Raw genomic sequence first — 23,761 nt, 5'->3', positions numbered from 1 at the left:
TACCGTTTACAATCAGGGTGGCAGTGAGGTTTTTAAAGAGGTTTGACTGCTTTATGCCCAGCAGGATTGTATAGTCCCCTGCGTCTTCAGTAGTCACATCTTTGATAACTAGCGAGTAACCGTGCACCGAATAGCGAGCCGACTTCTCCGTGGCGGGCGAGCCATCTTTCAACCTGTGGTTAACAGAATGGTGGGTGAATCACTTCGTTGACTTTATGGTGTCACTTTGATGGCATTTGCCATTTGGGTTTGTAACCTCATGTGCATTAAGTTTGAGTCTTTGGATACCAGCATTTTCTTTTTTTGTTTTATTGTTGCTGTTGTTTGTTTGTTTGTTTGTTTTAGCTGTAGACACTTAACGGTTCAGTAAAGTCAGGTGAGAGATTTAGACTGGGTAGCAGTTCATCTTTATCCACAAAGAGGAAGGAATGAACTAAATGAAGAAAAGAAAGTAGTGGCTTTACGTACCCACAAGTGTGCTGGTAGCCACTGAGATCTACGGACCAACTCAGAGGCTCAGGTCTGAGTCTGTCAAGCTGTCTGTCAAGCGTTTTCTTTAAGGCTCCATGGGAAGTGCAAGCACACTTATACGTCAGATGAACTAGATCTGATAAAAACTAAAAATAGCCGTGCCTATTGTGGGCTCATGTGGAGTTCTTATTAATTACATAAATGGTCACACCAATTGTCCCTTTCACAGAGAAACTGAGGTGAAATCAAGATAATCCCCCTCGAGGAAGAACAATCAAAGGCACCAGGCAACAGGAACTTTAAAATGTTTTAATGCAGAATCAATGCCTTGAGGTCACCTGAGTCAGGTGACCTGGTTCTACCCTATCTGTGTGCTGCCACGTGTGTGACAGACAGATTGACCAGTCTGGCCTACAGTGTCCCTCAAGACTTCTAGAAGTTCTCAAGACCCTTTTGAACTCAGATAGTCTATGACTTAATTTTATATTTTGTTATTTACTTTTTAAGACTTACTTTTACTTGATGTTTGAGCATTTGCTTGCATGCATTCATGTGCACAATATATGTACAGTACCCACAGAAGTCAGAAAAGGCCATTGGGCCTCTTGAAACTGAGTAACAGGTTGTTGTGAGCTTCCATGGGGGTACTGGGAAATGAACCCAGGTCCTCCACAAGAGCAGCCAGTGCTCTTAACCACTGAGCCATCTCTCCAGCCCTTGACTTTAAATGTACAGTTTTTCAAAGGCCCTTTCATTTGTAGGGCACGTACTGTGTTGTAGAAGGAAGTAGAAATGGTTCTTAGTCAAGCCTGCAGACCCGGGAACAAACTCTCTGGATCTCAGTTTCAAATTGAGTTTAAATTGGCTATGCTGTATTTTGTAATTACAAATAGCATTTTAGGATTGTTTCAGCTGCATCCTAGTAATACGACAGCATTTTAAAAGTAGATATTAGTTTCATTTGTTCCTTACTACTTAGGTACTGAATTGATCAGCACGGATAGACCAAGGGTGTGTTTAGCCAAGAGAGAATGAGTAGGCTTCCTGACCACTAGGTTACTATGAACTGTCCTGTTTAATTCAATACTTTTTTTCTCTTCTTAAACCATACTTTGTACGACTAGCAAGAAAATTATAATGTTCTACTAACTTTTTAGATATTTTAAAGTAAAAATATCCATTTATTTCCCACTACAATGTTGTGAAGATATAGCGTACAGTTTTGATTTGTTATTTAATTTCCTATTAAATATTTGAGATTGCTGCAAACAAACACTGAGGGGCTAAGGGCCAGACAAACTCTGGCGAGGACTTTCCAAAACAGCAGGGTTTCTGTATGGTATGTATTGTTCTTCTAATCAACTGTGAGCGGACCTTTTGTTTAAAATATAGGGATTTAAGCCAAAGATAATGACATTATAAAGTAATTTAGCAAAATGACTGCAGATTCAGAACAGATAGCATTGTTTTCCATAGGTACTGCACTGGTCCTGACTCTTTGAAGGAAAAAGTTGTGTAAGGTATTTCTGAATACTTCAAACCAAAGACACCTTCATTAACTCAAGTAGGTCCGCTTGTCCACACCTACTGATGAGTGAGTCCTACTGCTATTAATGTCTGTTGAAATTTTAGAACAAGACTGAGACGTTCAACCCAGTTGCACATAGAGGGATTATTTTTGGCACCCTCATTACAAGGGCCCACTTCTTCAGGGTTAATAGAGCATGCTACACACTCAAGATGCTGCTGCGCTATTGCCCAACGCATCTCATTCAAAGACTGTTGACATCATAGGAAGGTTTGGGGATGCAGGAATTTAGCATGTGTGAGGGACTGACAAACTGAATGATGCACTCAAACCCCTCAACTCTTGCTTCACCCCTGGGCCCTGCTTCTGGGCCCATCCAGCCCTCCCCAGTGCCACCACCCAGAAGTCAACACAGTGTCCAGCTCGCCAGAGTTGCTCCAAGCAATGCCTCTTTGTGTCTCTTTCAGGACTGTGAGCCACTGAAGTTCCTAAGTTCCTACTTATAAAAAGTATCGGCCGGGCGGTGGTGGCGCACGCCTTTAATCCCAGCACTCGGGAGGCAGAGGCAGGCGGATCTCTGTGAGTTCGAGGCCAGCCTGGTCTACAAGAGCTAGTTCCAGGACAGGCTCTAGAAACTACAGGGAAACCCTGTCTCGAAAAACCAAAAAAAAAAAAAATTATCTTGACTGATAGGGAAATGACTGCCATCCGACTCCTACCATACAACTTCTGGCGAGGGGAAGGCCTTCACTTTCATGGACAGCCGATAGGACCGCTTTCCCGCTATGGTTTCCTGCACCTGCTGCTTCCGATGCTTCACGCTGATGAATCCCTTTCCTTTGAAAGAAGAAAAGACGATGCATCAGGAAAGGATGCATTTATGTAAACACAAGCTCACTCCTTCCTTAAGTGGAGAGGTGGTGAATCGTGGTGGAGCCTGTCCAAGAGCCCAAGTGTCAATCAATGGGTGATGCCTTCAGGCCAGCTGCCAGCAAGTCCTAGAGACGTAAAGCAGTGCCTAGGCAACTGAAGTATCACTATAACTCTGTCCCAATAACAAGGGACAGTATTTCTAAAATCTACCTAGCTAATATAATAAAGATGGAGAAAGTCGCTCTGGGCTGAAACGCTGAGCTGAGGCAGCTAAAGAGGATAGAAAGTGTCTCCGATAGCACGAGAACTCTTCTTAGAGGACCATTCACTATTCTCCTTTGCAACGATGGACACAAGGCTTTCACTTGTCCTTACAGAATTTACATCTTATAATTAAACAACCATTTGGGCATTCCATGATCATTAAGTGAGAAGTAGAAGATCATGAATTCCAAGTGACTTTTTGTAGTTTTTATCAGGGAGATTGGCCCCAGATAAAGTAAAATTGATCATTGGATTCTGTTTTGTTTATATTTGACAGTAAATGAGAAACTCAAGACTGCCTTACAACCTACGCTACTAACCAAAGCAAGCATCTAAACTCAAAACTGTCCAAACCAAAAGTAGTATTATTAAAAGCTTTCACTAATCTTTGAGAATTTGATACATATTGATTATATTCACCCCTTTCTTCCCCTCGTGTTAATTCCTTGAAGATCTAACCCACCTCCTTCCCACTCCCAACTTCATATCCTCTCTTTCGTTTAATAACCCATCCATTCCAGCTTGTGCTGGCTATAGACTTCTGGGTGTGGGGCCATCCGCTGGGGTGCAATTGACCAATGAGGGGCCACACCCTTAAATAACACTGACTCTCCCTCCCCCAGAAGTCATCAGCTGTCCATAGTTCCTTAGTTAGGGGTAGGGGCTTGTGAGTCCCTTCCCTATCCGTGTGGGATTGTGGAATGGCTAGGCCTTGTGTAGACCCTGTGCAGGCGACCAGAGTGCTGTGGTCCTGTCACTTCCGGAAGACATTGATTTGCTCTGGTCCTCCTCTACCTCAGACTCTTACAACTTTTCAGCCCGTCTTCCCAAAAGTATCTAATTTAAAGAGTATGCAATGGCCGGGCGGTGGTGGCGCACGCCTTTAATCCCAGCACTCGGGAGGCAGAGGCAGGCGGATCTCTGTGAGTTTGAGACCAGCCTGGTCTACAAGAGCTAGCTCCAGGACAGGCTCTAAAGCTGCAGAGAAACCCTGTCTCGAAAAACCAAAAAAAAAAAAAAAAAAGAGTATGCAATGTGCTTAATTTGCTTTTGAGGGTGCAAGAGAAGGCAGGCTTCATTCATGGTTGCATAACTCTTAGCCAAAAAGAACAGTGGCTTTCCCCCTCCCCCAGTGCTTAGAGTACTCAGAAAAGGTAGTGGAAGTCGGCACGTCTGACCTCTGTGCTTACCGTACACATGCACGGAGCTGTTGAAAGATCTAAACGATGATCCACTCTTCACACGGCAAGTGTAGAGTCCCTTGTCTTGGCTCTGCACGTTGGTGATCTTAAGAACACTGTGGAACACATTGTTGTGCGGATTGCTTTGGTCAATCCGTTGCCTTATGGAAGCTCTCTTAGTTGCCTAGAAGGAGAATGCATAGCGGGTGTAGAAGTCACCACTGTGTGTCTTAGCCTTTCTCAGATCAGTATGTAGGTTGGGGGCACATCAGATCCGCCACAAGCAAAACATTAGGAGACTACGCCTCTGTCTAGACGTGCGTCAGACACGGAGCCTGCCAGCCTTTACTGAGCCCTTCTTCTCTGTAAATGGGCTTTGCGTAGATATTGTGTCGGTTGCTTTGTGTAACCACCTGCTGAGGTTGGAGGGGTTTTGCTTTGTTACCACAGAATACCAGGAACTCAGGGCTCTTGGGTATGCGTTTAGTGATTTCTCCTCATCACAGGCTCTCCTCTGAACAGCAGCCTGTCCCCTCAGATTCCTGTAAATAAACAAAGTTCCCTTTCCCACTGATGGGAACGAAACTTCAAGTCCTGGCTTCAGCTGCTCCCAGTTCATTATTTCACATCTTGAGCCGTGCTCATCAGCTTCTGCTAAATGATGGCAAAAGGGACATGGGATGTGCACACCCAGAGGTGACTTCAGCCATCCTCTGCAGGGTCTGTCCCTTATCTCCGGGAAAGACCACATTCAGCTATCTGGTTGGCTACCGTGGCCTGCTCACTGGTCGGAGAAGATGCAATGCCATCTCCTTCAATTGTTCCTCTTATAACACATAGCACGTCATTTCCCCCTCTTAAGTCCTTCCCTGGGGAGGGTCGTGGGAAAAAGACTTGGAAGTTGTCCAGACAGAGCTGAGGGTCTTGAACCTAGTTCCCTCGACCATGCTTAGTCAACTTTCACCCACCTGCCTTTTCATTCCCTGTTGGCACCGACACATGTTTAGGCCATTTGCATGGTTCTCAGCAAGAACAAAAGACACAGCTGTCAATCACTGCTGTGAAAAGTCAGAAACAGTCCCTAGTGTAACAGACTCGGGAGCCTTTCGGCCACTGCGTCTAAAGGCGTGACTTCCCCCTCTGAAGAGTTTTCTTCCCAAGTGTGTTGTTGGCATGGCTTATCTCTTGAGAGAAACCTAATCTAGACCTCTAGAAGTGCCTTGTCCAGCTCTGTAGCCGCTAGCTGCATGTGGCTATTGAATACAGTTAATCCAGATGAAGAATTCCTCACTGCAGCTCTTTCCATGTTCTTCTGCCACAGTGGCTAACGGATACTTGATCATACGAGAGCGGCAGGGAATATTTCTATCAGGGAAAATCCTACTGGACAAGCTCTGTTTTAGGAGGTCACTGGTACCCACTAGACACAGTACTAATATCCTCTTTGAATTTTTGTTATTTGTTTTCTCTGTGTGGTAGGGGTGTTTGGTCTGCATGTACGGCTATACACCATGTGTGTGCCTGGGAGTCTGAGGAAGCCAGAAGAAGGCTTTGGATCCTCTGGGTCTGGAATTACTGGTGGTTGTGAGCTGCCGTGTGGGTGCTGGGAATTAAACCTGGGCCCTCTGTAAGAGCAGTCAGTGTTCATAACCTCTGAGCCATCTCTCCAGCCTCCAGGATCAACATCTTAACAGCAGTTGGACCTGGATAAAAGTCTCTTCCCTCTTGACATTTACTGAGAATTTTTTTCTATTAGACGGTGTTGCTTCATGTTCTAGCAGTTTTATTTAAAAGGAACAACAGCATTATCTAGAAAATTGTCAATATCTGATCGGCTCTTATAGGGAACATATTCTATCTTTTGTTGCAAAGTTTTTCTACTTCCGCGGGGCTGGGGAAGCTGGTGTAAACAAGTTGGCGCTGAAGCATTAATCTTTCGTTCATTATTTAATCCTAAGTTAATTTTGATTGGCAGTCTGCATGACATAGCAAACACCCGCCCTTGGGGTCTGCTACAGAAACCGCACGGGCACATGAGAAATGAGAGCAGGCTTGCTGCCAGCGTTTTCTCCCCAACTTATCGTCGTCTTCCCATCTGTACATTTCAGTAAATAACTGGGGCTCGGAAGGATGCTGCACCTGAATGAGGGAAACGACTCTGTCTTCACTCCTCTCATTTGTGTTTCTGAAGGACAGAGCCGCCCCTTTGATGGTTAATGAGTGCAGTATCGGATGGCTGGCTTGCAGTATCTTTACCAAACACACCGCCATCAGGTGCCTGACTGTCTGCCAGAACCTTCCATGAATGCGCTGACAAAGACAATCTCCTGAAATGTTGTTATGACAAAAGATAGGCCCTGCCTGGCATTTAGTGATAAATTCCCCCTCTCATCCAGAAATCCGAACGCGACGTTTCCGAGGGCAAACTGGTCCCTCTTGCTTTCCAGACTCGCCAGTGGAAACAGCAGCCCTTACCCTTCAAAACAAGCCCCAGACATCAAAGCCAGGATCAGCACTATCACACCCAGGGACCGCCAGGCGAGGGAGGCACCCGGTCGAACCTGCCGCTTTCCTGTCCATCCACGCCGCCCTGGGAGCAGGATTTTCTCATTTTTCCCACTTCAAAAACCCAGTGGGGTTTCGCTCACTCAAAGCAGACTCAAACAGCGCCCCGAGGAAGGACTAGAAAAGCGGCCACTCACTCTACCAGGGTAATGCCAGCTCATCTGCACCCTCGTGTTCAGGTCGGTGGTTGTGGTACAGTTGAGGACAAGAGTCTGGCCGTGGAGCAGTCTCACCGGGCTTGGAGGGCTTATGCGGACATCTAGGATCGTATTGGCTGCAAGCAGAAGAGAAAAACAAAGTTAAAAATCAAGATTTCAGAGGCCAGGTGGAGCTCAAAGGACTGTGCCCGGTGTCCACATCCTTGGGGACAGCACTTACTTTGCCGATGGGTCAAATAGTTTGTCTGGTAGAGGTGCCCATTGACGGTGGCTTCGCAGTTCAGAAGTCCTATTTCTCTGTATGTTGCATTTGCTATGATAAAGCCTTTCCTACTGTCCCACGTGATTCTTTCTCCATCAGGGATTAGAGTATCAGCTGGAAACTGCAGAGAAAGAAACATGCTTGGCCAGAGTCCTGGTAGCAACGCGCCAAAACACTATGAGAAACCAGGGCTTTCAGTTACAGCAAGAACTACCACACTGCACTGAGCCATTCAAGGAGGGAGCAGGGACTCAAGCTGGGAATACTAACACCAGGACCCAGCTCAGATGTCCCCTGCACTCTAACCTAGGTATTTTCTTGAGCCGTTGCATAGGACTCCCTTACTGATTTCAGCCCGAATACCTACTGGCAATGGGACACAGGTGAGATGGGGATTCAAACCTGTTCGTAAAGGACACCAGAAATCTGTCAATCACAGTCAAAATTTTTCTGGCTTCCCAACTACAGCCACTGCCCAAAGTCTGCCTAGACTGGCTAGGTGCTGCCTTGGGTGGGGTTGGGGGCTGGTTGATCCTGACCCGCTTCTCTTTGGGAAAGCTTTTTGTTGTTGTTATTATTGTTTTGTGTTTTTGTTTTTCAAGACAGGGTTTCTCTGTATAACAGCCCTGGCTGTTCTGGGATAGCTCTTGTAGACCACACTGGCCTCGAACTCACAGAGCTCTGCAGGTCTTTGCCTCCCGACGGCTGGGATTAAAGATGCTCACCACCACCACCTGGCTTGGGAAAGCCTTTAAGCAGCCTTTAGCACCAGCAGCCTTGCCACTATTAGGTTGAACCTGACATTTTTGTTCTCTCCTCACTGGGCTTTGATTGTAAACATCTTCCCTGTGTGTGACTCTACACCCACTGGAAGCCAAGCCCTGACAAGAGCAGCGCCGAGTTTTACCTTTTTCAGGGTGACTGTGATGTTGGGCGACGTCACTCGGCAAGGGATGATGAGTTCTTGTCCTTCCCTCATGTACACAAGTTTAGGGATATCACTGTGCATCTCTATGAAAGGACTCTCTGCATCTAAGCGGGGGAGAAACAGAAACAGCAGTAAGGAACTGACAACTGTCCCTGGGACTCTGCGGAGCCGTGCCAGTCCCCCGGCCACAGCAGTTTGTTGTCTCAGAATCTGACCTTCCATGAGTCTGTCTCCCAAAGAAGCCCAGTTTCTTCTTCAGTTCTTGGCCTGCAGTGGGATTACCCTGACACCTGTCCCAGGGGCCACCAAGTGCAAAAGCTTCAGAAATGCAACGAGGGAGGAAGGGGGAGATGCTGCATAAATGTCGGCTATGCTAAGTACCCCCGGAAGTCCCCTCCAGGGCCTTTGTGACCACTGGAATAACACAGGTGCTTGGGAGAGTTGGAAGAGACAGAAATAAGCAAACCAGAGGGGATTATCATTTGAATGGCAGAGGCACCACTTCAAGACTTTCTAGACCTTGCTGGGTAGAGTAGGAATGAATGAGGAAGTGAGCTGGGAAATGCATGCATTTCGTCAGTGGTTAGGTCTTCTTAGGTTTCTTCAACAGCAAGGTTTCTCTGCTAAAAACAAAGGCTGCTAAGGTGACATCCTATTACCACCAAAACCCATCTTTTGAAAGTGTGGCATTGTCTCTCGGAGGCCAGCAGGATTGTTCTAACTACCTGTTAGAGTTCCCTGTACTTCCTTCAAGGAACCAGAATGAACATCAGATAATTCTAGAAACATGCTCACTGTCCACCCTGCTCTTGTCGTCAGGAAATCCATTGACACCCCCAAACAATGATTCCTTCAGGAGTGTTGTGTTCTCATCTCCCCAGCTTGGTTCCAGCCTTTATGGACCGGGAGTCCTATGTAAAAAAAAAAAACCAAGGAAGACCCAGACCTGCTGGCTGGACCTCCCTCATAAATGGATGCTGACACAGGGTGAATATTAGAGAAACAAGAGCTGTCAGCAGGCAACGGCTATCAAACATCCACAGTGGCTGTTGTGAGGGAGACTGGAGAGGGTCTGAGCCCTCTGCGCTTCGGAATGGGGCCTACGTGGAAAGAGTTGAATGAATGTAATGACTCAAGCTAAGGAGAGAGCTCCCTTAGCCTATAATACGAGTCTTAAAGCAGTCCGGTCAGAACAAAAGCTGACGTGACATCTGTAAGTCAAAGAATGCTGAGAAACCAGAATAAGGAAGTAGTAGGAGAGGACTGGGTTCCCAACAACAGGTCTGGCAGAGGGCTGGCCCTGGAAACACCTTGATGTCAGACTTGGAGTGGCAGAGAAAACAGAAAACAAACTGGCACCAGGCTTTGTGGTCCACACCTATAATCGCAGTGAGTTAGTCAAGGAAGCAGAACAAATGGCCAGCCTCAGCTACTTAGCTGGTACCTTGTTAGAGAGAGAGAGAGAGAGAGAGAGAGAGAGAGAGAGAGAGAGAGAGAGAGAGAGAGAGAGAGAGAGGAGGAATTGGGGAAAAAGATGTAGAAAGTCGGGGAGGGGTGGTAGAGAAATTAGTTATCTTTGGATATTAGTTTTATGAGTTATTTTCTCCTCTCTCTCTTCCTCTCCTTTTTTTTCTTTTTCTTTCTTTTTTCGAGACAAGGTCTTACAATGCAGCTCTGGCTGCCCTGAAACTCACTATGTAAACCAGTCTGGCCTTGAATTCACATCTAACCTCTTGTCTCTGCCTCTATTGCTTACCTGACTTATTTTCACTGTTGGGTTTTCTAGAATGGCCACATGTCATTTAATAATAACCATTAAAGTTAAAACTGAAATTAGAAAGCATTATCCATTTGCACTTGAGGAAAACAATACATTTGTTGTTAACTGGCTTTCGTTTTGACCGTCGCAGTTAATAGAACTGTTGATTAGGAATTCTCAGTGAGTGCAGAACGCCAGCAAAGGGAAAAAAATAAATGATGTGGGGTTTATTTTATTTCAGAACCAAATCCTCTACCAGATAAGGAAGACACCCAGCAGGATCAAGGGACTGCATCATACTGCCTTCCTCCTGCAAGTCTCTCTCTCTCTCTCTCTCTCTCTCTCTCTCTCTCTCTCTCTATATATATATATATATATATATACATATATATGTGTGTGTATATATATATACACACATATATATGAGTGTATATGAGTATATATATATATACACTATCTATATATAGTGTATATATATATGAGTGTGTGTGTAAAATATATATATTATACACACATATATATACACACGCATATACATATATTTGTGTACATGTGTATATATATACATTCATACATACATATGCATGTATATTGTACATCCAAAATGTATATAGAAACACCAGAAAACAGCTTCATTCCTTTAACTGAACTGTAAGTCCTCCATATTGATTTATAGTCTTCTCAGACAGCCCTTTCCAACAAAGGACACGGACATCAAAAGTTCCTAGAGGAAATGGTAAACATGGGTGTCATCGATTCTCAGCTAATGAACTGGCAATTTAATGGAATCATCTTTGCCTCTGAGTTCCTTTGTCCCTTTGCTCCTGTGGATTCCCCCAAACACTTAAATTTCACCCCACTATTGCTTCCCAAAGGCCCACTTCAGCGTCAGCAGTAGGCCCACCACAACTCTAAGGGCTAGGACCTCAAGAATTCTGTGTCTGTCCAAACACATCTTAAAGATACGCTGTTTCATCTACGCACAACTAAAAACGATTGTTTGCATGTCCATCAACAGCAGCATTTAGATCCACCAAGTTCGCAAATGACCCCGTGCCTGTACACACACCCATGCACGCACGCATGCACGCAGGCACGCATGTGCACACACACACCCGCCACTCTACTCTCTGGGCTTATTAGAGTACATTTCCTTTGCAACTTGCTTCAAGGAAGGGCTGCGAATGAACTTGCCTGACAAAATACAAACGTTTTGTTTTGTAGGGCCACAGCTGTGGGAGAGGTCACGGCTCCATTAATATCACCAGTAAAACCATTTACTACTCCCAGAGGATGCATCTGTCTCTGTCACAAAATTAAAAACGACTACTACACCCCTGCAAAATGGGTTCCTGCCATCCAAGTGGCTGCTTGTTGCAAGCGTGAAGAAGAGGCCAGGGCTCAGGTCACTCACGCAAAGTCACTGGAGACTCAAGGCAAGGCACATCTAGGTGAAAATCACTCCGCCTTTACCCCCTGAACCTTTAGCGCTCAAAGCAGCACAGAAGCCTGGAGGGCACATGGGACCTCCTACCCAGGGGGAGGATTTGGGCTGTCACTCTTCAGTATAAGTAGGCGGGGAGAGTTCACACAGAGACTCTTGCTAAGAGTGACAGTGTCCGTTTTTAATAGTTGTTTTTTCTTTTGAGACCTGTAATCGTGATGACACATGAAGACACGCAGTGCAGAGAATGTCATTCTGACCCCAGTTCTAACCGGCACAACTGCAAATGAGTGACCCCCCCCACACACACACATTTTAAAAGCCATTTTTTCTTTGACTTGAGAGCCAGTTCAGAAGCATCTCGTTTCCTAGCGTGCACATATTTTAAAGATGCAGGTGGAACTTTTCCTGATTATCTCTCTTTTCGTTTTTATTTTCTGCCAAGTCCGGGTCATAAGGACTGGGGGGGATTAAAAAGGAAGGTGTGCTCTTCATTTATTGAAGAACTGGAGAGGATAAACACTAGTCAATCCCATGAAGACGTCTGCACCCGGGCACGGGATTGCTCTACATTATACAGGCTTTCACGCTGTGGATTATATCTAACACTCTGGGTGATTCGCTGAAACTTAGTTTTGAATATAACCAAGACAAAGAAAAGAGGCAAATTCCTCACAGACTTACACTGTCCGCCAAGGGTTTGTTAGTTCAAGCAGTGCTTTCAGCTGTCACATGACCTGAGTGGCTGTAACATCAGACAAAACAGACCTTTAAAAAGATTTACCTTGTGTGTGTGGGCACGTGTGTGTGTGTGCGCGCGCGTGTGTGTGCACGCGGGTGTGTGCATGTGTGTGCATGTGTGTATGGAGGCCACCTGTGGGCAGGTGGCTGCAGAGGCTAGAAGAGGGGGATTGGATCCCCTGGAGCTGGAGTTACAGGTAGTGTGAGCCACCACGGGGGTGCTAGGAACCAAACACAGATCCTTTGGAACAAGGAGTTTTAAGTCCCTATGCCTTCTCTCCAGCCCCAAACAGACTTCATAGCAATAAAGGTTGCTAGAGATGAAGAATAGTTAACAATAGTAAGAGGAGCAGTCTATCAGGAAGACACAACAGTGATGAACATGTGTGTATCTAACAGCATGACAGCAAAACACGAGACTAGGAGGGAGGAATGTAGTAAACCAATAGCACAGGCATTTAAGTCCCCTGCTCCACCCCATCTCTCCAGACAGAATAGCTCTTGCTGTTCTGGAGCTCACTCTATAGATCAGGCTGGCCTTGAACTCAGAAATCTGCCCGCCTCTGCCTCCTGAATGCTGGGATTAAAGGCATGCGCCAACACCGCCCACTTAGTCTTCTACTTTTTAAAAAAATTAGTAAATTAATTAATTTCATGTGTGTGTGTGTGTGTTCATATTGAGCTCAAATGCACTGGAGGAGGCCCGAAGAGGGCATCGGATCCCCTGAGCTGGAGTAATAGTCGGTTGTAGGCAGTTTATCACGTGAGCACTGAGAACTGAACCTAGGTCCTCTGCAAGAGCAGCCAGTGCTCCTAACCACTGAGCTGACTCTGCAGCCCCATATTACTTTCAGTGAAGATGGGATAACTAGACAGAAGATCAATCAGGAAGAAAATACTTGAGCAACACTAGTAATCGACTACACCCAACGCATGCATAGAACACCCCACTGATCCAAGTAGGTTACACATTTTTCTTAAGTGCACATAGAGAATTTCAACAACAGAGCAAATGTTAGGCTATAAAACAAACCTCAATAAAAATCAAAAGAATAGAATTAATGCAGAGTGTATCAGTTAGAATTCAGTAACAGAAATTGGGGAGACTAAAAAAACTGGAACTGAGATGACATATTTTTAAACAACAAGTTGGTCAAAGAAGAACTCAAAGAGGGATCAGAAAATCCTTTGGAATGAATAGGACAATACCAGGCATCACACTTAGGAGATGAGCTAAGATGTGTCTGGAGGGAAAGTAAGAGCTCACCTGGTGACTAAGTCTTTGAAAGGATGATCACAGTGAGACAAACTTATCCAACAAGCCAAGGAGGGAAAAGAAAGACTCAAACTGCTATAAACAGAAGTGAGACACTAGAACAGACCTCACGGAAGTCTAGACAGATGTGAGACATTAGAACAGACCTCATAGAAGCCTAGACAGATGTGAGACATTAGAATAGGACTCACGGAAGTATAAGCAGTATGAAGAAATAAGGTCATACACCATTGCCTAGATGACCAATAAAATGAATGGATTTCTAGAGAGACACAAACCACTGGAAATAGCAAGAGGTAGACGGCCCAAAAAGACCTACAGCAAGAGATTCAATCAGTTATCAGAAAACAAAACAAAACAACAACAACAAAAACTACCTGCTCACAAGGAAATGCCAAGGCCCAGATGGCAAACAAACTCTACCAAAATTAAAGATTACCAACTCTTCATAAATTTTTCCACAAAAAATAAACCAAAGAATTTTTTTTTGGGGGGGTTTTCGAGACAGGGTTTCCCCAAAGAAAACTTTTTAAATCATTCTATGTGGTCAATGTTACGAGGCTCAGATTGAAAACTTTACAAGAAAACTATCAAATGAGCATGTATGTAAAATCCAAACAAACCTCAACAATACAATTACATGTTAAAGCCAGCTTGTAAGAGTCAACAGTGAAAGAAAAACACTGGCAAATAACATTTCAGCAAAATTCAGAACTTTTAGTCTTGAAAGAGGATGGATGCAGAGAGTGAAAATATAAACCCCTCACAAAGAAATGGGTGAAGATATTCGCATCTGCAAAGGCACTCGTATCTAGAATGTATAAAATACACTTCCATTTAACCCTGAATCCATTTTAAGCATTATATAACACATATCTTTACCATACATACAAAGCTACAGAAGAGTTTATGAAACACTTATAATATTACATACAATAATAATAAATGTAGGGCCTTTTACCACTCAATAATAAAGACAAATAATTCCATTTAAAAGTACAAAAGGAGCCTGGCGGTGGTGGCGCACGCCTTTAATCCCAGCACTCGGGAGGCAGAGGCAGGCGGATCTCTGTGAGTTCGAGACCAGCCTGGTCTACAAGAGCTAGCTCCAGGACAGGCTCCAAAGCCACAGAGAAACCCTGTCTCGAAAAACCAAAAAAAAAATAAAAAAATAAAAAAATAAAATAAAAGCACAAAAGGGTGGAGCTGGAGCGATGGCTTCGCAGTTTAGAGTACTGACTGCTCTTGCAAAAGACCCAAGTTTGGTTCTCAGCACCCATGCGCACATCCCATGTGACTCCATCTCTGGGAAATCTGAGAAACACTCCTCTGGCCTCAGCCAACACCCCGTATACAGGTAAGATACACTCACGTGGACACTTGTATATACATAAATTAAAAACAATAATAAAAATCATTTTTTTCCCGAGGCAGGGTGGTGTGGGAAGTCCTTCTGTATGCATGCTACTTTTATTGGTAAATAAAGAATCTGCTTTTGGCCAGTGACTTAACAAAAAAATATAACCAGGCAGGAGACAGACGCCCGAGGCTTGATGGAACTTTACCGGATGAGCCACAGCCATGTGGCAATACACAGATAAATGGAGATGGGTTAGTTTAGGAGGTAAGAGCTTGCCAATAAGAAGCTAGAGCTAATAGGCCAAGCAGTGATTTAATTAATATAGCTTCTGTGTGATTATTTTGAGTCATGGCAGTTGGGAAATGAATTAGCAATCTCTACCAACAACAGGGTTTTGCTGTAGCTTTGGATCCTGTCCTGGAACTAACTCTTGTTTACCAGGCTGGCCTCAAACTCACAGAGATCCGCCTGCCTCTGTCTCCTGAGTGCTGGGATTAAAGGCGTGTGCCATTTAAAAGTCATACAAAAGGATTTGAATTGATAGTTCTCCCAAGATGAGATATAAAGGATTCAATAATACATGAAAAGTTGTCCAAGGTCACAGACAACTACATATGGAAATGTAAAATGGTCCAACTACATTAAAAACAAACAAAAAACCCCAAAAATGCAATGGTTATTTCCACAAAAGTTTAAACCACTCAGAAATTCTACCTATCGGTGCACACTCAAGACAATGGGCTCTTGTATCCACACAAAAGCTTGTATAAAGTATTTATTGAACTATTATTTAAAATAGCCATATGCCAGGGGTGGTAGTGCATGTCTTTAGTCTTAGCACTGGGGAGGCAAGGCAAGGTTGGATCTCTGTGAGTTCAAGGCCAGCCTGACCTAGATATTTAGTTCTAGGATAGTCAGGGCTATGTAGAGAGACCCTGTCTCAAAAAAAAAAAAAAAACTTTAAAAAAAAGAGAGAAAGAGATAAACAACAACAAAAAAGTCAGAAAGCTGAAACAACTCAAATGTCTATCAGCTGATAAGGGGAGCGCTGAAGTAGTAGTAGTAGCCTATCTGGACTAGTCTATCAGTACCATGCAGCACGACTCATGGAGAGAAACAAGGATGACGTAATATGGATGGACCTCAAACACACACTGTGCTAAGGAAGCCAGACACAGCTGAATTATTGGAAAATATCCAGAAGAGGTAGATCTACAGCGCAGAAAGTAGGTCAATGCCTGCTTAGGACCGAAGAGGCATGGGTTGGGGGTTGGGGTGGGGAGCCACAGGATCCAGCCTTCCTTCTGAGGGGGTGGAATGCAGTATACACCTGTTGATACATTGGGGCCCACTGAAGTCTCTGACGTAAACAGGTGAATCACACAGTCTGTAGACTATATCCCCCCACGACTCATCTGGAAAGAAAGCTGGGGGGCCCTGTTTTCTGAGCTGGAATGACTCCTGCTCACCCTCCGGGTCCTCATAGTCTTTCTCTTCAGCCCCAATCACATCCTTTCTAGGCCGCACACAAATAACGGAATTTGCCTCTGTGCCAAAGCCATCACGGACAAATGTGTCCTCGGTTCCCCCTGGCGGCCCTGAGTCAGTGTGAGAACAATGAAAGCCTTTCTGTCTTCATGTAGATGGACGAAGCCTGCCCACTGGGTGCAAGCGGTGTGTATCATACAGGGTGTGCACACTGGTAGCTCCTGGCATGGTATCCTGGTTACCCAGAGGGTCAGCATCCAGATTTCGTTGGGATAAGAAAACGTCACTGAGGCTGGCCCAGTGCCTTAGTTCATTTTCTTGTTGCTACAACAAGATAACAGTAAGTTAAGGGAGGGAGGGAGGATTCAATGTGGCTGTATTTCAGGAAACTCAGTTCATGACAGCAGTGGGCACAGAGACTGGGGTGGGTCAGTCTGGGGTTGAGGGTGCTTATAGCCACAGCTTCTCCTGTGATGTCTGCTAAGGAGCAGAGGCTGGGCCCAAAGGGAAGCTGGGCCATAATGTTCCAGTTCTCTCTCCAGTGCCTATACCCACCAGCCCCTTGGTCTAAAAGGTTCCATAGCCTCTCAACCCAGTGCCACCTACGAAGGACCAAGTACCCAAGCCCAGGAGCCTCTGGGGACCTTTCTCACTCAAATGCTACCACTCAGCAGTAGGCTCATCAGTCAAAAGGACAGATGCCTTACACAAAACACTCTGCCAACACAGGGAACACAGAGATGGGCGATTGCATCCCCCATCCAAGATGCCATGGTAAACAACCACAAAAGCAAAACCCCTAAAATCAGCAATTCGTTGTTTGTGTGCCACAAGGTAAGAGGCACAGTTCCCGAGAAGGCCCTTCCTCTCTACCCGCCCATCTGCAGTGAGTGGTTCCTTCCTAGTGTTTTTCTCACAGCAGAGGACTGAACAGCAGCAGAGGAGAAGGGAGACAATGGCTCCTTTGCCCTCTGATTGCTCTTCCCCTAACAGAGAACCAGGGTCACCTTCTCTATCCACTGCCCAGCAGCGATAAACACATGGACCTGAAGAAGCCCCTACTGAAGTGGTCTGAAAAGTGTGGCTGCATTCAACTCGGCGCACAAACACAGCTCAACACTTACAGTCCTTAGCGGTTGGCCACACGGCATGGCACGCATGCACCTCATACAGCAGGAATGGTCCTTCCCATTCCTGGGGCTAAGGTTGAAATTCTGTCTGGAGGGGCAAAATGAGTCTCCTAGCTTTTAAAATGTGCAGCTACAAATGAAGTTGATTTGTTGAGGGTCTCAGTGAGCATGGAATGCTAGGTACGGGGCAGGTCTTCCATCTCCCAAGTACTCAAACAGAGTAGGTTGGCTCATCCCAATGTCCTAAGTTACCAGACAATCCGAGCCGCATCTCAGAGAGAAGGCAGGCAGGGGTCGGGGTGGAAAGAGAAATGAAGGAGAAAGAGGCTGTAACTTTTCTACTCCAAGATTGGAGGCTTTTATTTCTTGATCTTACTAATCTTGCTTACCTTGAACACATGAGACTATGAGACTTCACAGGACTATTACAGACACCTCCGTGTGGCCTCTCATTATAGATGAGGGACTCGAGACCCACGGGGAAAGAAGGACCTTCTACAAGCACAGGAATAGCAAAGCCAAAATGGAATTCAAATTTCCTGTCTGTGCCAAACCAAAATCTGGTCCTGACACACTGTGTCACCCAAGGAAAAGCCATTATGAGCCAGAAACACGGAACCTTCTGACAGACCCAGCAGTATGTTAGCAGGTTGAAGGTCATGGTTGGAACCAAGCTCGTGGCATTGAATTCCTTCTTAGCATCACTGAGGCTCTGGCAAAGAAGGCAGGTGAATAGAAGAACCAACCTTTAGACAGTGGGCGTGGTGGCTGTGTCTGAAGAGGGTACCTCCAGCTCACGGCTGGTGCCAAGTGACAACACGGGCAGTTTGCTTTTGTTTCTCAAGACAGGGTATCTTGGCGTAACAGTCCTGGCTGTCCTGGAACTCACACTGTAGACCAGGCTGACCTCGAACTCACAGAGTGCTGGGATTAAAGGCCCGCACCAGCCAGGCATATTTTTAATCCCAGCACTCGGAAGGCAGAAGCAGGCGGATGTCTGTGAGATCTCTGTGAGTCTGGCCAGCAGAGCGAGTTCCAGGCAGGTTCCAAAGCTACAGAGAAACATTGTCTTGAAAAACAAAACAAAACAGAACAAAAAGGTGTACTATACCACTGTTCAGCCCAACTTTTATAATAAATAGGAAATCAGATTTTGAACTCTTCCAATTATTTAGTATTAGCAAAAAGTGCTGCATCTGCATATCTGGCCTGACCCTGGCCTGCAGGCTTCTGGGTGGTAGCCCTTCAGTCTAGAGAAAGTTGGGGTAGAAGACAAAACAGTCAGAGGCTTCACTGGGAACCAGACCTGGACCCAAAGCTTATTTTGAGAATGTCCATTCTCAGACATGGAATTCAATATATAAAAGATATTTAGAAAGCATGGGTAATTGACTGGCATGCCCAAAGTAGAATTTGTGGTGGAATTTATCTTGTTGAGTTGCAATGGAATGAGTCCAAGTAGACAGCCACGAATGACAGGAACCTTTACAGGAAAATCTCCTCACTAGAAAGGTGCTGGGTGCCACAGGAGCAGCCAGTCGCCCCCAGTGAGCACCCGCCTTGTGCCAAATGCCTGCACGTGTGGGCTCTCCAACTGTAAACAGCTCACGCCAGCTGGAGAGCAGTCGGTGTCAGAAAGGGCTTCCTCCCGTCACTATGCAACCCGCCTGTCCTGACTTCCCTCCTGCTCAGGGGTTCTGCCATCAGGATTCTAAACACAGCTCCAACTTTTTATTTGTATTTTATGTGTACAGGTATTTTGTCTGCATGTACGTCTGTGTATCATATGCATACGGTACTGAAGGAGACCAGAAGAGGGTATTGGATTCCCCTGGACTGGAGTTATAGATGGTTGTGAGCTGCCATATGGGTGCTGGAAATAAAACCCAGATCCTCTGCAAAAGCAGAGCTCTCAACTGAGGGCCATCTCTCCAGCCCCTACACTCATTTTAAAAACTACTCTTCGCAAGTGGATACCCGCTTCTTCTAGAAGCATTTGCCGAAAAGACATGCAGGCAAACACTCATGCACATGAAATAAAAATACATATGAATACAAAACGACAAAATTAATTTAGAGTGGATCACCGTCTTAAGCACAAAGTGGGGATCTTCTGCTACTGATCAAAAGAATGAAACGTGGGCCACTGATGCTCACAAAACATCTCACCAAAGAACATGTATGCTTTATAACATACCACCGAGAAGATGTGCACCAAAACCGTGAGACACCACTATACATCCATGAGAACAGCGAAAGGTCAGAACGTTGACAACACCGGATCTTGACGAGGCTATAGAGCAGTGGCTCTCAACCTATGTGTCGCTACCCCACCAGATAGCCTGCTTATCAGATATTTACACAGATATTTTTATAGTAGCAAAACATACAGTTACGAAGTAGCAATGAAATGATTTCACGGCTAGTGGTCGCCACAGTGTGAGGAACTGTCCTAAAGGGTCACGGCATCAGGAAGGCTGAGAACCACTGCCCTCGAGTAACATGAACTCTCCTCGTTGCTGGCGGAAACGGAAGATGGGGTGGCTGGGATGGACACTCTGAAAGGTAGCTTAGCAACTTCTTACAAGACAGTCCTGCGGTTCCCATTGGTTTCCATGCAATCCAACAATTGCACTCCTGGCTATTCCCCCGAGGAGCTGGCAGCTATGTGTGTGGCTGTTTACAGCATCCTTAGTCATGCTTGCCAAGACTGAAGAGCAACCAAGACCTTCTTCAGCAGGTAGAGGGGTAAATAAATTGGTACCTCCAGACAGCAGAATACTATTGGGTGCTAAAGAAATGAAGGTCTGGGGATTTAGCTCAGTGGGTAAAGTATTTCCCTGGTATGCATAAAGCCCCTGGTTCGACCCCAGATCTGCATAAACCATGTGTGTTGACGCATGCCTGTGATCCCAGGTCAGCTTCACTTAGCAAAGCTGAAGCTTCTGGAACACGAGACAGAAGGAGGGGAAGAAAAACAATATCAAGGTTATAAGAAAACGTGGATGAATCTTTTTTATTTTGTTTCATGTTTGTTTGTTTTGGGATATGGTTTCTCTATGCCGCTTTGGCCGGCCTAGAACTCAAACTCATAGAAATCTGCCTACTCTGCCTCCCCAGTGCTGGGATTAAAGGGGTGTGCCACCATGCAACAAGGAAAAAAAATCTAATGTGTGTTACAAAAAGAAAGAAGCTGATCTATATAAAAACACTGCATGATGTATGTGTATAAATTCTGGGGAAGGAAAACTGTACTAACAGGGCAGGCCAGAGCAGTGGTTTCCTGGGATGGGGGAGAGGAGACTAAGTGGCGCACAGGGGAGTTTTAAGGAGGCAAAATCATCCTGTGTGACACTATGACAATGGGTATGTGCCATTATGTATTAATTTAATTCAAGATTATACGACATCAAGGTGACCCCTAAGCCAGGCATGGTGGTACAGGCTTTTATTTACAGCGTTCAGGAGACTGCCACAAGAAGAACTGCCACAAGATCAAGGCTAGTCAGGCCTACAGAGCTTCGGGACAGCCTAGGCTACACGGGAAAGCCCTGTCCCTCTAATGCAAACTGATTGCCTCCACGCTTTGTTGATTATGATGGTAAATGTCCACTCATCAGCTGTACCACTCTGACAGGGGTGTGAAGGGTGGGGGGCATCCACTACCACTCTGACAGAGGTGTGAAGAGTGGGGGGCTCATCAATGTGGTCTCGAGAACCCACGTGCCAGATCTTTCAGATGTGTAGTCCAGCAAATACCAGGAATTGTTCTCTTTGTTTGAGTGGCAGGCTGAACATTCAACAGACCTATGGATGCAATCTAAGGAACATTCTAGATAAATAAAAAGTAATGCCAAGAACACCAGCAACAGGAGTGGCTTCCATCTAGGCGAGGGGTTTAATGACACAAATGTCTCTTTAAGAGAAACACGAAACGGCGGGACTTAGGAGACATCGAGAGTGTCTTTCATCAAAGTCTGTGTCATGGAAAAGGAAAATGGCCGAGTTAAGTTACTACTCTCCACTCTGGCTATGTGGTCCTAATCAGGCACCACCGAGTGATGGGTAGGATGGAGAACCTCCTTCATGCGTCAGCCCCAGAGGGAGCACACAGCCAGGATATAGATGGTCCTGTTTTCCTCAGCGAGAAACCTGGGATTCCCAACCACATCCACGCCTATTATAAATGACAGAAGTACTTGTTTCTCTTCTTTCATACTTTCATCAAGATGAAAATGACCGTAGTAGCAAAACTTGACCCTAGTTTTTTTTTTTTAATTTTTAAATTTTTTTTAAAGATCTATTTAACTTTATGTACATTGGTGTGAAGGTGTCAGATCTCATGGAACTGCATTTTCAGACAGTTGTGAGCTGCCATGTGGATGCTGGGAATTGAACCTGGGTCCTCTGGAAGAGCAGTCAGTGCTCTTAATGGCTGAGCCATCTCTCCAGCCCCTTGACCATAGTTTTTGATGAAGCGGTAGGTAGACAGACTGGAAAATTCCTAGGAACTCTACAGAAGACCCATTTGAGGTAGAGTTCTCCAGATGCAAATCTGCCTTCGACTACTGCTGTCTTCAGAAACCCCACCTTGGAGCCCAGCATGGAGGCCACAGGTCTCGAGGTAGATATGGTTCACCCTGATGTGTTCAGATGGCTGTGTGAGATGAAAAACTACCCAACCCATGAGTACCCACTGCTGCTGCTGCTGAAGGCCTCAAAGTGACAACTCTGGCAGGAGCCAGAGACGACAACCTGGGTCAAAACTCCACAACAGATCCTCCCCTAGGAGGACCGGCCCAGAGCAGTACTTGGGGTCGTCACTTAGAGAGACCATTTCTGAACCATAGCTATTCCAGGAATAGTAAAAGTGAAACTGGGCTTTGTTTTAAAGGCTCACAAACTGGCACACCATGGTAATACAAAGTAGCCAGTGAGTTGAATTTCAAAGCTATACGATTCTGTACCTCAGTCTTCTGAACCTGTGTGAAAACTCTGCCGGTCAGTTCCCTACTGTCCACTTAAAAAATCATATAAAGATGATTTTAATGAAATCCTTCTACTTCTAGAAAAGACCGTCCTATGGCCAAATCCTTGCTCCAGGGAGGGTCCCTGAAGCACGAGCAGAATCCTCTCCTTCCCACGGGAGGCAGAGCGCACACAGATAGCCTGAGTGTGAGCATGACTCTGGAAATATTTTGTGGGTAGGAGCAAGCAGGAGCATATACTGTGATGCTTCATCTCTGTAGGAAGCAAAGTTTCATGGCTACATTTTCTGGAGCGGTCCATTTTATCAGCGATACACATTCAAATGCCATTTGTCCAGATCATATCCAAGAGGATGACCTCACATCCCTGTCATTTGCCAGGGGAGACTCCGTCCGGCTGTGATCCAGAGCAGGCTGCCTAGCTACCCTGACAGAGTGAAGGGTCTCTGACTATTCTTCCCTGTCCTTTATCCAGCTCTCGGCTTCTCTATCACCCTCTCTCCTGCTGTGAGGCACACACTACCCAGAGAGATTCCCTCCTTCAGTCTGGCCCCATTTCATCTCCTCCCATTGCTGAGACCATTCAGGGCAAGACTACTCATTTTATCCCACAACTGCAGGGGGCAGTTGCTTTGCAAAGCCTGCTGTGAGGGAATTCCTCTTTCTTCCCTTCCTCAGAGAACAGTGAAGTAGCTGGGTTAGGAGAGGGGCTGAATGACACTCTAGACACACAACCATTTGCTTATGCAAAAGGAAATTTTAACGAATGTAAGAAGTTATTTTCGCGGAAATTTTAGGGTGCCCGCCAACTTCATTAAGTCAACAAAAGTAGTTAAAGACAATTCCTTGAATTAAAAAAATGACCTGAATGCTGAGTTCTAGCAGAAGGCCTGGTGGCTGGGCGCAAGCTGTAGGGACGGAGTGGTGATAACGGGTGTTCTGGAGGCTACTGAAGGCTCTGACCACCTTGGAGCTTAGCTGTGTCTGGGAAAGAGTGGGCACCCCACAGTGTCCAAACACTTCTTCATGCATAGTTCGTGTGCTGCTTTTGGCAGCGAATAGGAAAATCTCTCCACGCTTGAGACTTTCCCTCTGACCCCTGGGGCTACACAGCTGCCTTTCAAAAGCACACCTATATAAGGCTTCTCACCTTTAGGCTGCTCGCTAGAGGCGGAGAGTCTCCTGTGAGGGGCAAGTGATGGCCAGTTAGTGTGTTGCCAGAGGGTTAGAATTCACTAACCTCAGAGGTACCTCTGCACTATGGGAGACAAGCTTTGTGTGGTGCATCTCTGTGGGAGTGGTCAACAAAAATGGAAGACGCCCCGACTATCTTAGAAGAGAATTC

The 23,761-nt window shown here is 45.6% G+C and overlaps 1 protein-coding gene across 1 annotated transcript in view; it reads right to left on the bottom strand.

Moving 5' to 3' along the window:
- Flt1 (fms related receptor tyrosine kinase 1) overlaps positions 1-23,761 on the bottom strand; it is a 158,666-nt gene that overhangs the window by 108,028 nt on the left and 26,877 nt on the right. The window contains exons 4-9 of the mRNA XM_038345590.1: positions 8,210-8,334; positions 7,261-7,423; positions 7,020-7,156; positions 4,327-4,501; positions 2,719-2,836; positions 4-173 (exon numbers count right to left, since the gene is read on the bottom strand). Coding sequence (XP_038201518.1) covers positions 4-173; positions 2,719-2,836; positions 4,327-4,501; positions 7,020-7,156; positions 7,261-7,423; positions 8,210-8,334 — 888 coding nt within the window. The remainder of the gene's footprint in view (positions 1-3; positions 174-2,718; positions 2,837-4,326; positions 4,502-7,019; positions 7,157-7,260; positions 7,424-8,209; positions 8,335-23,761) is intronic.

This window comes from Arvicola amphibius, chromosome 10 (genome assembly GCF_903992535.2).
Source record: "Arvicola amphibius chromosome 10, mArvAmp1.2, whole genome shotgun sequence".
NCBI classification, from domain to species: Eukaryota; Metazoa; Chordata; class Mammalia; order Rodentia; family Cricetidae; genus Arvicola; species Arvicola amphibius.
This window is presented reverse-complemented; position numbering and strand designations above follow the sequence as displayed.